General features: G+C 53.1%; 1 protein-coding gene across 6 annotated transcripts in view; it reads left to right on the top strand.

The window, feature by feature from the left end:
- The window catches only part of LOC147268855 (multiple epidermal growth factor-like domains protein 11), a 164,518-nt gene that overhangs the window by 112,321 nt on the left and 38,330 nt on the right, over window positions 1-13,867 (top strand). For all 6 annotated transcript variants that reach the window (XM_086223613.1, XM_086223632.1, XM_086223622.1 and 3 more), the window contains exon 12: window positions 8,161-8,281. In XM_086223613.1, the coding sequence (XP_086079739.1) occupies window positions 8,161-8,281 (121 nt within the window). The remainder of the gene's footprint in view (window positions 1-8,160; window positions 8,282-13,867) is intronic.

Consider the following 13,867-nt stretch of genomic DNA (forward strand, 5'->3'; position numbering starts at 1 on the left):
GAATTAGACTCCATTTGTGTGTTGGGGGGGGGGGGGGTCAGGTCTCTAACCTCTACAGTTTCTCTCGTGATAAATGCCTGTAGGACTGTCACATGATGAGGAAAAACAATATATTAGCCACAAAAGCTAAAAAAAAAAAAAAAGCGCTTCATGCAATCCTGAGCTCACCTGCCGACTGAAACGTGCAGGTTCTCCTCCGGTCCACTTCCACTGCTGCAGTGGAGCAGTGGAAGTGGACCGGAGGAGAGGCGGGGCCTGGTGTCTCCCTCTGCAGCAGGTGCTACATGATAGCCGTTTAAATGGGAAGCATATATTCAGTGTGATAGAGTCGATTTATTTGTGTGTGTTCTGGGAAAAAAACAGTTGTTTTAGGTTAAAAGGTTTTGATCTAGAATGAATCGTCTCTCACATTTGAGAGATTTGAGCTGAGTGGGAGATAATAAGGCACTGGACTGAGGGGACGTCTGAGGGATGGGGGCTGACCTCCTTGATGCTGATTGAACTGGGGGCCCTGACCACGGGCTGCTGGCTGTGGGTTCCACTGTGCACTGGGGGCCTGGGCCCTCCCTGCCCTCTGACTGCACAGTGGTGGGCCCTCTGCCCGGATCTCCGGACAGTGCCCCTTGGTGCTCCATCTGACCCCTGGACCAGGGAGGCTAGACTCCCTGTCGGCTGGTTGCAGTGGTGACGGGGTGGTCAGCGGGGCCAGTCTGGAAGCTGACCCCCTGCAGGTCTGGCCCATTCCTCAGCCCCTCTCATCACCTCTCTGTCCCATCACATCACATCTCATGTATCACTAGGCCTTGAGGGGCTGGACCCCCCAATTTTAATCACATCGTAGACATTTTGGGCTTGGGGGAGTGCATGAGGTTGTACTGGGAAACTCTGCCGTCTCCCATGCCCTGGGTGCCTCTGCCAATTTTAACTACATTCTAGTCATCCACATCATCACATCTACATTCCCACGCACAACACACACCCTGCACCATGTTGGGATGGGGGGCAGCTGGGGCAGGGAGTGGGTCCAGTGCTGCCTCCTTTGCTAACTGCACCATTGCAGGCCTGGGGGCCTGGCCGGGGCTCTTTGGGGGGGGGGTGGTGGTCCTCCTCCCGGCATGGTGGTTGGGCTGGGGTTCGTCACGGGCCCTGCTGCTGTACGGTGGATCGCTTGCTGGCGGTTTCACTCAGTCTGAGGTGCCCTTGACCGTATCAGCATCTATAGAGTTCTCAGCCCCTGTGTGGAGGAAGATGAGAGTATGATTGTTTGGTCCGGGGGTGGCGGTCCTGGGCGTGCGTGCCTTCGGCTCACCCCGGCGGGTGGGCTGGACCTCTCGGGGGAGTGGGGGGTCCCGGCTGGCTGGCTGGTGGTGCCCTATAGCCTGAAACCCTCCTGCTCTGGGGGGAGGGGGAGAACAGGGGATGAGTAGAGGGGATGGGGATTGAGGGTTGGGGGGGGGGTAGCTCTGTTCGGGGGGCGGTGGGCCTGGTAGTTGTGGTGGGCTGTGGCTGCCCCGCCTGGGTGTGGGGTGTGGGTGGGTGTCGGCCTCGCCGCTGGCGGACCTCTTGGGGGGCTCTGGTCGGGTCTCGGGCCAGAGGGGCCCTGTGCCCCTGGGCTCTGCTCATGCTGTGGGGGAGGGGAGTGCCCGGCGGGACCGGGGTCATCTCTGCCCCGTCTCTCTGTGGGTTGCTTCCGGGTGGGGGTTGCTGCTCCTATGCTTTCCTATGGGTCCTGGCATGGGTTGGGCCTGTGGCTGTTTCCTGGGGGGGTGGCCTGGGGCTCCCCATGTCCTGGGGATTTCGGGGTGCTCTGGTGACCTGGTCCTGACCTACCTGCCATCCTGGACTGGGGGTGCGATGTCCTGGCCCCCCCACATCAGCTACAGCCAGCTACGCACAGCATCCAAGATAAACCGTAGCACACACACATACACATACACACGCGTATACACACATACACGCATGGAGCGCACAGCTGACCCATAAACACACACTCAGACATTTATCTTAAAATTATATTAAACCAAATGGTAAACCTGCACTGGGAATTCTGCAACCAATGTTTTTTTTGTTGTTTTTTTTGTTGTTGTTGTTGTTACTTTTTTTTGTTTGTTTTTTTGTCTTTGTTTGTTTTTGTTGTTGTTGTTGTTGTTTTCTGCTATTGCTGTTGTTGTTGTTTTTGTCTCCCCCCTCCCCCTTGTCCTTGCTGTCCTGTCCCTGTTCTCTCTCCTGTCCTCAGTCTGGTAGCTTCATCAATGAACCAACACCATTCCTCATAAAGTTAAACATAAATGGCGATAGGAGGAGTTTATCACATTCCTCCTATGCAGAATAAAACTGCTTCAGTACAACAAGGCACCAGGAACACTGATGCTGCTACTGAACAGGACAGGTAAAAAAAAATAAAAAAATAAAAAATAAGGCACTGGACTGGTTTGTGGGGCAGTAATTGGTTGAGGCTCGTGTCCCCAGCGCTGAGACACCTATGAGCAGTGAGACGCCCGGGACCAGGATGATTGGACTGGGAACATCAGGGACTTTGAGCAAATGAGTGTGTGTGCGAGATGAGTACGTGAGTGTGTTTGTGTGTTGGAGCTGCACAATATATGGACATATGGTGTTTTGGTTTGTCACCATGACAACAAGACACCTATTCTGACACTTGGATTGATATTGTTTTGTTGGTTTCAAGGAAAGGGAAAAAGCCAGTGCTGCTCCGGCGGCGGGGCGGTGCGGGAGCAGCACTGGCTAGCAGCCCTCTGCAGAGGGCTGCTAGCCAGTGCTGCTCCCGCACCAGTAGTGTCAGCCACAGGATCAGCTGCTCTGCCTGATCAACGACGATCATCGAAACGACACTTGATGGATCTATTTTAATGTGGGAAGAAACACACAATCTTGCTGCAGTGCCTCGTGGTGCCTGACTGGTAACCATCTAAAAACACTACGTTCCTGGTCGCACATCTGTCATTATAAACGCCTCAACAAGCCCTGAAAAAGTATCTTCTCCCTGAGAAGCGCACGTCGTACACAACTAATGTGGCCAGCATAGCTGCATCGATCGACGTATTGATCAACGAGCGCAACAAGCGTGGCTAAGCTCCAGGGACCGCAGTGGGACGGTGATGCTGGTCCATGGCCTGAAACTGTGCATGCAAAACCATTCGCTGTCTGGCGGCTGAGGTCATCTTAGCGGTGACGGCTCAGCAGATGTTGGAGGAATGAAGGAAGATGTATTTAACATGAGTTGGTGTGTGAGCTGCCCTCCAAGACTGCGTATATACAGACACTCAACTGCAGATTATACTTGGCCCTAGGAAACTTGCTGACTAGGACACAAACAGTACAGGTCAGTATCTGAGACCCGTCAGGCAACCCGGTACCGTGGGTGCTCCTGAGGCAGGGGTGGGTCACCCTCTCACATCCTTACGGTCATCACTACCTGGGGTGTGCATGTCTTTACCGGGTGTTCTCAATTTCGGGTGCAGGTTTTCAGGGTGGTAACATGAAATCTGTAGAAGGTCTTGAGGGACTTTCTTCAAATCTGGCTCAAAGGTCGCGATCGCCTCACACTGACAAAACCGCCCAGGAGCACGTGGAGGGAAGGCCGATGACCAGCTGCTCTGGCCTCATTAGAGTGATTTGAGTAATCGCCCTGATAAAATGTCATCTTTCATGACTTGATTAATGGTATTTTGCGTCTGAGCCTGTTAACTGGTGAAGCCGCATCTTTATCAGCTCTAATCTTGACTTTAGGGGAGAAAAAAATATCAACAAAAGGCTTCTAAAACCTCAGCTGCCACTGTGAATTCAATATCGCATGATAAATATCAGGATGCATCGATTCACACGTTTATTATTCCCGAGGTCACTTGTTAGAACTTCTCCCCCTGGGAAATTCTGATGACTTTCCTTATTGGGCACACACACTTTATTTATTAACAAAGTTTTAGAAAAAAGTCCTTAATTTGCCAACTTTTTAATAAGCCCTCGCTCTTCTCCTGTCTTAGCACATTTGGCTTGCTTTGTGAATATTAGATTAATGGCAATTTAAAGGCGGCAGGTTGGTAGCAGGCAGCTTTAATTAGCACAGTTAATATGTTGAAGGTCCTGATCAATGCAGCGGCCAGCTTGAGGTGCATGCTGGGAAAATTCCTCTCTGGGTATGCTAGCAGACGTCCTGCTCGCGTGGAGCCGGTTCAGCTCAGGCATCGTGGATCCTCTCGCTCCTCCATTATGCACGTGCTTGTTTGCTACATCAGATTTGAAGAAGTCATGGGCTTATAATGAATTTAGATAAACTCCTGTTTCCCCAGGGCTGAGTGGAGGAGAGGAGAGTGGAGGTGGGACTCTGACAGTCCTGTGAACCTCCTCACTCGGCACACTCAGGCTTTCATCTTGTACCTGTGACGTTGTTGCGCCGGCTCTGTCACGCGGAAGGAAACGAGACACCGACAGCGAGTCTCGTCCTCATGAAGTGCCGCTCTGTGGACGACTGCATCCTAGAAGTGATGCTTCAGCCAAACAGTGGATTTTGCCTTTCAAGTACTTGCGCGTGGTCGTCTCGAGGGCAAGTTTCCCTCCTGTGTGACTGGCTGCTGGTGACTGGCTGCTGGTGACTGGCTGTTGGTGACTGGCTGCTGGTGACTGGCTGCTGGTGACTGGCTGCTGGTGACTGGCTGTTGGTGACTGGCTGCTGGTGACTGGCTGTTGGTGACTGGCTGCTGGTGACTGGCTGTTGGTGACTGGCTGCTGGTGACTGGCTGCTGGTGACTGGCTGCTGGTGACTGGCTGCTGGTGACTGGCTGTTGGTGACTGGCTGCTGGTGACTGGCTGCTGGTGACTGGCTGCTGGTGACTGGCTGTTGGTGACTGACTGCTGGTGACTGACTGCTGGTGACTGGCTGTTGGTGACTGGCTGCTGGTGACTGGCTGTTGGTGACTGGCTGTTGGTGACTGACTGCTGGTGACTGGCTGTTGGTGACTGGCTGCTGGTGACTGGCTGTTGGTGACTGACTGCTGGTGACGGGCTGCTGGTGACGGGCTGCTGGTGACTGGCTGTTGGTGACTGGCTGCTGGTGACTGGCTGTTGGTGACTGACTGCTGGTGACTGGCTGCTGGTGACTGGCTGTTGGTGACTGACTGTTGGTGAATGGCTGTTGGTGACTGACTGCTGGTGACTGGCTGCTGGTGACTGGCTGCTGGTGACTGGCTGTTGGTGACTGGCTGTTGGTGACTGACTGCTGGTGACTGGCTGTTGGTGACTGGCTGCTGGTGACTGACTGCTGGTGACTGGCTGTTGGTGACTGGCTGCTGGTGACTGGCTGCTGGTGACTGACTGCTGGTGACTGGCTGCTGGTGACTGACTGCTGGTGACTGGCTGTTGGTGACTGACTGCTGGTGACTGGCTGTTGGTGACTGGCTGTTGGTGACTGGCTGCTGGTGACTGGCTGCTGGTGACTGACTGCTGGTGACTGGCTGCTGGTGACTGACTGTTGGTGACTGACTGCTGGTGACTGGCTGCTGGTGACTGACTGCTGGTGACTGACTGCTAAAACATACTGTAAACAGCAACAAGTCCAAACTGCAGTCTTTGAGCTGTGAGAGCACTGTTTTTAGAGTGCCACTAAATACGCAGCCCAGCATTTGAGACTCTTCTACAGACAGGTGGCAAATGAAAGGACACTCCTGAATGTGAGGGTAATCAATGCAGATGCTTCCGCCCATCCTGCGGTCGTGGGGGGCGCTGCCTTCCCCCCCGTCACATTTGCTCTTGCATACATTGCATGTTTTGAGCTCGTTGCAGGTCTGCTTTTAATGGTCTCAACTCCAGGTGTCTCCCACTGTCAGACAGCTGTTTCGAGGCTCTTGCTCAGTGGAAGCAGAGCCACGAGCTGCTTCTCTGGCCTCAATTCAGTCTGGTCTTTGCTATCCTATGGCAGCACGTGTGTCAGAAGCAGGCTGGTCACTGTGGTAACAACATGTACGTCTGTTCGATGAGTTCTCCTCCCACGACAACACTCATGAACCAGAGGAACCCTGGCTTCCACAGTTCCTCAGGATCAAGCAGCTCCTCAGGATCAAGCAGCTCCTCAGGATCAAGCAGCTCCTCAGCATCAAGCAGCTCCTCAGGCTTCAGCAGCTCCTCAGCATCAAGCAGCTCCTCAGGATCAAGCAGCTCCTTGGGATCAAGCAGTTCCTCGGGATCAAGCAGCTCCTCGGGATCAAGCAGCTCCTCAGCATCAAGCAGCTCCTCAGGATCAAGCAGCTCCTCAGCATCAAGCAGCTCCTCAGGATCAGGCAGCTCCTCAGGATCGAGCAGTTCCTCAGGATCGAGCAGCTCCTCAGCATCGAGCAGCTCCTCAGGATCGAGCAGCTCCTCAGGATCGAGCAGCTCCTCAGGATCGAGCAGCTCCTCAGCATCGAGCAGCTCCTCAGCATCGAGCAGCTCCTCAGGATCGAGCAGCTCCTCAGGATCAAGCAGCTCCTCAGGATCGAGCAGCTCCTCAGCATCAAGCAGCTCCTCAGGATCAAGCAGCTCCTCAGCATCAAGCAGCTCCTCAGGATCAGGCAGCTCCTCAGGATCGAGCAGTTCCTCAGGATCGAGCAGCTCCTCAGCATCGAGCAGCTCCTCAGGATCGAGCAGCTCCTCAGGATCGAGCAGCTCCTCAGGATCGAGCAGCTCCTCAGCATCGAGCAGCTCCTCAGGATCGAGCAGCTCCTCAGGATCGAGCAGCTCCTCAGGATCAAGCAGCTCCTCAGGATCAAGCAGCTCCTCAGGCTTCCACGACTCACTCAGTTTCAAGACATTCCTCTTCATCTTCTTCTTCTTCTTCTTCTACTGCTAACAGCTGCACGCCATGCTCACTCTTATTTGGACCATCGGCCAGTACAGTGTCAAAACATGAATCCTGAGCTTTGGCTTCACATCACAAACCATCCACTCTAACAGTCTACAAGCCTACAGTCTGAGTCCAGTGGGGGGGGGTAGAATGTTTTCCCTTCATTATACGATGCAGCCTGAAGTGGAGCATTGATCTACGGAGCACTGTGGCCTTCACCTGAAGTTCTTATGGAAATGTCTTCATATCGACAGATTTAGAGCCTGATTAACTAAAGGTTTGCATGCATAAAAACATGCAAATTTGTGTCACCAACAAAAGTGAAACTGGCCTGCCGAGGGTGCGCACGGAGGAGCTTTCAAATGAGCACAATACCGCGCGTTCTTGATTTCATGCATTTGCATGAATACGCAATGTTTGTTTTTACCTGAGGGGAGAAAATGTAAAGTGGTTTGTTCAGCACAAGCAATGTGATTTAATGAAGCAGAGCACGTTTGATAGGAAGGTGTTAGCTGAGCCAGCGTAGCACACACAGGGCAGCACTGACCTCACGCAAGAACGTAGAGAGAAAAGGTGTCCATTTTGATGGCATGAAAGAAAAAAACCACTACAGATGCATCACCTGTCCAGGGATTCAGGTCTGGAGATCTCGGATGAGCTGAGAGCTGATCTGGAGCAAGACAATGGAAGCACACTCATATGTGCGGAATCAGATTGGGTTTGACCCCAAATGCATCACAAGCTCTGGACACACACACACACACACACACACACACACACACACACACAATTAAGACACTGAAACCAAACTAAAATCCATTCTGTATTTGTGCAACATTCTCCCTGTGTTCCTTTCCAGCCTCTTAGGTGTTTTTGAAGATGAACTCTTAAAGCAGCCTTTAACTAAATGGATCAGAACATCCACAACCACTTTGTTCTGAAGAAGACAAAATCATCATCGTCTTCCTGCTCTCCTCCTGTGTTCCTCTCCTTCCTCTCCAGTCAGCGGCTGCTCAGCCGTGGGACAGCCACCATTAAAAACGCTAAACCCTCATTTTAATACTGCTGACTCGACAAAGCTTGCACCTGTGGCCAATCACACGGTTCCTCTAATTTACCGTCTGCCACACGTAACACAAAACATGTCTTGAACATGTCTAGAGGAGACATATTGGATTGCGTGAGAGTATCAAGCAGCAGCCTGAATAGACCTCAACAATATCACGCAAAATGCAGAACGTAAAATACATGACAACGTGAAGAGTGTGATGCTGGAGTGTATCTGAGGGTGTGCTCAGGTTCAGTCTCTCTCTCCACTCCTGCAGGGCGATGACTGCTCCATCAGCTGTCCCACAGGCCTCTACGGGACCAACTGCACCTCCTCGTGTTCCTGTCACAACGAGATCTCCTGCTCACACGTTGACGGATCCTGCACCTGCAGAGAAGGTCCTGTGATCCTTTATTCGACCTCACCCATTGAAGGTGGAGCCACCTGCTGGTGGAGAACCCCCTTCAATGCGTCTCTCACTGTATATTTTATGTAATCCTGCTCTCTTCCTGCTTCAAGGGTGAACAGCAGCACAACCTGGATCGGTTTTTACTGACAAAGCTTTGTAGCCCCTCGTGTTGAGTTCAAGAGCAAGGTGGTGGTGGGGGGGGGGGGGGGGGGTCGTCTGCACTCCCCCTGTGTTACATTAGAAGTAATCAGCTCCCAAAATAAGTGCCAAAGCATTTCTAATGTGTTCCCCTGATTCACTCACAGAGCAGCAGAAGCAAGATCAGTGAGGGAGTTTGTTCCTCTCCTAGTGAAGAACCTGTTCACCATGAATGACAGGAAGAGAGGAGAAAGAGAGCCATTCGTCCTCACTCACAGCGTCAGGATTTATACCAAGCCACTTAGCTACATTTACCAGGTTAGCATCCTTACGTCAAGAGGGGCTGGGGAGAAATCTGCTTCGGCTGCGACCCAGATGAAGAAACTTTGTCTGTGACTTGACTCCAGACCGTCCTCAGTTGCTTGAGCTGTGTCGTTGTCGTTGTTAGAGGCATTTTGTGTCCTGCAGTTAAAATTGTGACATGAAAATAATTCACAGTCATATTTTTAGCTCAGCATCACCACTGAGAGACTGATTGTGAACGTCCTTTTCCAACTCAGCTGCCAGTAATTATGGGGACGTAAATGATGTGTCGTGAACATGGCCTCCTGGGTGCAGAGCTCTTATCACTTAAAAATATTTGGTGCACAGCAAACACTCATTTACAAATGACACAAAGATTTCCTCAACCTGCCTCATCTCCTCCGTCTTCTCTTTGATTGGCAGTTTCCCTGAGTGCCTGTCAGTAATCCCCCCAGAACAGCCATCAGCGCGCGTCTTCTAACGTTGGATAGATGAATATTGCAGCAACGGCTCGAATTCAAAGCACATCCTGGAGTAACTGCCTCTGTTCCTCTGTCTGTTGGCTGCTGTTGTGAGAGGAACTTTCCTTTACCTTGTCTTCTCCTCTACTTTGCTTTGACGTTCCACAGATCTCAAATCAAAACTCACACACTTAAGATTGCTGGAAATATTTAATGCCTCAAAGCTGTATTTTACCTGAAAGCATCACTCGGTGATGTAACAGCATCTTTTATTGATCCATTATTCCCCCTCTAAATTTCCAAAGAACACAAATGACAGCGTTACAGGTGTTGTCTCCATGGCTGTCTAACTTCCATCGCATCTTTATCCTGTCAGCTCATCTTTAGTCCTGCTCGCGCTGTCATTGCGAGGAACCAAGGAAACGTTGGTTATTTGTCGGTGTTATCATACTGGGACATCTGACATTTATGGCACATTCATGCTGCAGACAAATGTGATTGCACTGTCAGTGTTGGTCTGCACACGTGGGTCAGTTCAGCACTGCTGTGAGCTCAGTCTGGAGTCTGGCTGGGCCGCATCGACCTGAGCCTGAAGGCTTGCAGAGTGAACGTAGCTTTAAGCTGTAAGCTTCTTTTTCTGTCCACTCTATTTGCAAGTGGCAAGATCAGACTTCTTGTATCCAATCACAAACTTAAAGCTGCGAGTAACCTCAGAGAAATGGTTTTCAGTGAACAATCTTTATTTGTCCCCGAGAGGCGAATTAGGTTTCACACCCAATTACCTCATGAGTGTGAACGTCCTCGCCAACGTCCCAGACTGTGGTTTGTGAGTGACACAAAAAGTACTTTGAAGTTCTCTTTGAGCGTCCAGTTTGGGACGCGTCTGTAGAAACACGATTCAAATGTGTTTTGAAATCTAATTTGCTAAAATTGGATTTCATGTGTTTTTAAGTTGTCCACACTGTCCAGAATCAGTTTGGATTTCATCAGGATTTGCCAAAAATGTGGCTGAGCCTGCCAGTCTGAACACGGCCTGGATTGTGCTCATAATCTTCCCAAAACTTAACCCCAAACACATGCAGAGAAACTTTTCAGGCTCAAGTTTAAAAAAGTATTTTTCCTCGATAACTTGGCGTTTTGGTTTTCCCTACATTTCAATATCTTCGTCGTCCTCCGCTTCATCCGGTGGGTCCGGGTCGCGGGGGCAGCAGTCTCAGCAAGGAAGCCCAGACTGCCCTCTCCCCAGCCACTTCAACCAGCTCTTCTGGGAGGATCCCGAGGCGTTCCCAGGCCAGCCGAGAGATATAATCCCTCCACCATGTCCTGGGTCGGCCTCGAGGCCTCCTCCCAGTTGGACATGCCTGGAAAACCTCCAGAGGGAGGCGCCCAGGAGGCATCCTCACCAGATGCCCGAACCACCTCAACTGGCTCCTCTCGACATGGAGGAGCAGCGGTTCTACTCTGAGTCCCTCCCGAATGACTGAGCTTCTCACCCTATCTCTAAGGGAGAGCCCAGCCACCCTGCGGAGGAAACTCATTACGGCCGCTTGTATTCGCGATCTTGTTCTTTCGGTCATTACCCAAAGCTCATGACCATAGGTGAGGATTGGAACGTAGATTGACCGGTAAAAAGAGAGCCTCGCCTTTTGGCTAAGCTCCCTCTTCACCACAACAGACTGGTTTAGCAACCGCAAGTCTGCGGATGCCGCCCCAATCCGCCTGTCAATCTCCCGCTCCATCTTACCCTCACGCGTGAACAAGACCCCGAGATACTTAAACTCCTCCACCTGAGGTAAGACCTCCCCCCCGAGTGGGCAAACCACCCTTTTCCGGCTGAGGACCATGGCCTCAGACTTGGAGGTGCTGATTCTCATCCCAGCCGCTTCACATTCGGCTGCAAACTGTCCCAGCAAGAGCTGGAGGTGGTGGCCCGATGGCGCTAAGAGGACTACGTCATCCGCAAACAGCAAAGACGACATCCTCCCGCCACCAAACTCAACCCCCTCCACCACCCGGCTGCGCCTAGAAATTTTGTCCATAAAAGTTATGAACAGAACCGGTGACAAAGGGCAGCCTTGGCGGAGTCCAACCCTCACTGGGAACAAGTCCGACTTACTACCGGCCACACGGACCAGACTCTCACTCCTCCGGTAGAATGACCGAATGGCCCTTTGTAAAGGGCCATCCACCCCGTACTCCCGGAGTACCCCCCACAGTATGCTCCTGGGAACACGGTCGTAAGCCTTCTCCAAGTCCACAAAGCACATGTGGACTGGTTGGGCAAACTCCCATGCCCCCTCCAGCACCCTCGCGAGGGTGAAGAGCTGATCCTTGGTTCCACGGCCAGGATGAAAACAACACTGCTCCTCCTCAATCTGAGGTTCGACTATCGCCCTGACCCTCCTCTCCAGTACCCTGGCGTAGACCTTACCAGGGAGGCTGAGAAGTGTGATCCCCCGATAGTTGGAACACACCCTCTGGTCCCCTTTCTTAAAGACGGGGACCACCACCCCGGTCTGCCACTCCAAAGGCACTTCCCCCGATGTCCACGCAATGTTGCAGAGACGTGTCAGCCAAGACAGCCCCACTACATTCAGAGCCTTGAGATACCCAGGGCGGATCTCATCCACCCCCGGGGCTCTGCCACCGCGGAGTTGTTTAACTGCCTCGGCGACTTCTGCCCCAAGCACTCCCCAGACTCTGTCTCCTCCACGGAGTACGTGCTGGTGGGATTGAGGAGTTCCTCAAAGTATTCCTTCCACCGCCCAATTATCTGCCCAGTTGACGTCAGCAGCCTCCCACCCCCACTGTAAACAGTGTGGGCAAGTTGCCGCCTTCCCCCCCTGAGGCGACGGACGGTTTGCCAGAACCTTTTTGGAGCCGACCGATAGTCGTTCTCCATGGCCTCACCGAACTCTTCCCACGCCAGAGTTTTTGCTTTGGCGACCGCCACAGCTGCACACCGTTTGGCCTGCCGGTACCAGTCAGCTGTCTCTGGAGACCCACAGGCCAGCCATGCCCTGTAAGCCTCCTTCTTCAGCCTGACGGCTCCCCTCACCTCTAGTGTCCACCAGCGGGTTCGAGGATTACCCCCGCGGCCGGCCCCAGCAGCCTTGCGGCCACAGCTCACAGCAGCCGCCTCGACAATGGCAGAGCGGAACATGGCCCATTCGGACTCAATGTCCCCCACTACCCCCGTGATGTGATCAAAGCTCTGCCAGAGGTGGGAGTTAAAGATCGTTCTGACTGGTTCTTCTGCCAGGCGTTCCCAACAAACCCTCACTACTCGTTTGGGCCTGCCAGGTCTGCGCGGCATCTTCCCCTGCCATCTGATCCAACTCACCACCAGGTGGTGATCAGTTGACAGCTCAGCTCCTCTCTTCACCGAGTGTCCAGAACATGCGGTCGCAGGTCAAATGATACGACTATAAAATCGATCATAGACCTGCGACCTAGGGTGTCCTGGTGCCATGTGCACCGGTGGGCATCCTTACGCTCGAACATGGTGTTCGTTATGGCCAAACTGCGACTTGCACAGAAGTCCAATAACTGAACACCACTCGGGTTCAGGTCGGGCCTGCCGTTCCTCCCAATCACACCTCTCCAGGTCATGCTGTCGTTGCCCACGTGAGCATTGAAGTCTCCCAGTAGGACAATGGAGTCCCCAGCCGGGGCACCATCCAGTACCCTTCCCAAGGACTCCAAAAAGGGTGGGTACGCTGAACTAGTGTTCGGCGCATATGCGCAGACCACAGTCAGGACCCGTTCCCCGACCCGAAGGCGCAGGGAAGCAACCCTTTCGTCCACGGGGGTAAACCCCAACGTACAGGCAGAGAGTCGAGGGGCAACCAAAAAGCCCAACCCCGCCCTCCGCCTCTCACCCGGAGCAACTCCAGCAAAAGAGAAAGTCCAACCCCTCTCAAGGATTCGGGTTCCGGACCCAGAGCTTTGTGTCGAGGTGAGGCCGACTATATCAAGCCGGTAACGCTCAACCTCTTCCACCAGCTCCAGCTCCTTCCCCACCAGAGAGGTAACGTTCCATGTCCCAAAAGCCAGCTTCCATGTCTGTGGTTCAGACAGCCGAGGCACCCGCCTGAAACTGCCACCCAAACCACATTGCACCGGACCCCTCCGGTTCCCCCGATGAGTGGTGAGTCCAAGGGAGGACGTGCCTGTGTCTCCTCTTCGGGCTGGGCCCGGCCGGGCCCCACGGACCAAGGCCCGGCCACCAGGCGCTCGCCTTCGAGCCCCCACCCTGGGCCTGGCTCCAGGGCGGGGCCCCGGTGCCCCTCCGGGCAGGGTACACATCGCACTTGCTGGTTTTTCCATGAAGGGTCTGTTGAACCGTTCTTTGTCTGGCCCTTCGCCTAGGACCAGTCTGCCTTGGGTGACCCTACCAGGGGCAAAATGCCCCCGACAGCATAGCTCCTAGGGTCACTAGGGCACTCAAACTCCTCCACCACGGTAAGGTGACGGTTTCAGGAGGAGCATTTCAATATCAACTTCTTTAAATATGCATGTGCTGTTGGACACACGGGGAACACGGTAAGTGAGGGGGAGAGAGGAGCTGAGCAGGGACCAGCAGGGGTCTGAGAGCTCTGGCTGAAAGGTCTGTGCTGACCTTGTAAACCCTCGTTTCCTTCCGCATTTAAAGCAGCTGAGGAGAAAAGTCA

This window comes from Aulostomus chinensis, chromosome 2 (genome assembly GCF_037954235.1).
Source record: "Aulostomus chinensis isolate RoL2024-O1b breed Wild chromosome 2, RoL_Achi_v1.0, whole genome shotgun sequence".
Lineage (NCBI taxonomy): Eukaryota > Metazoa > Chordata > Actinopteri > Syngnathiformes > Aulostomidae > Aulostomus > Aulostomus chinensis.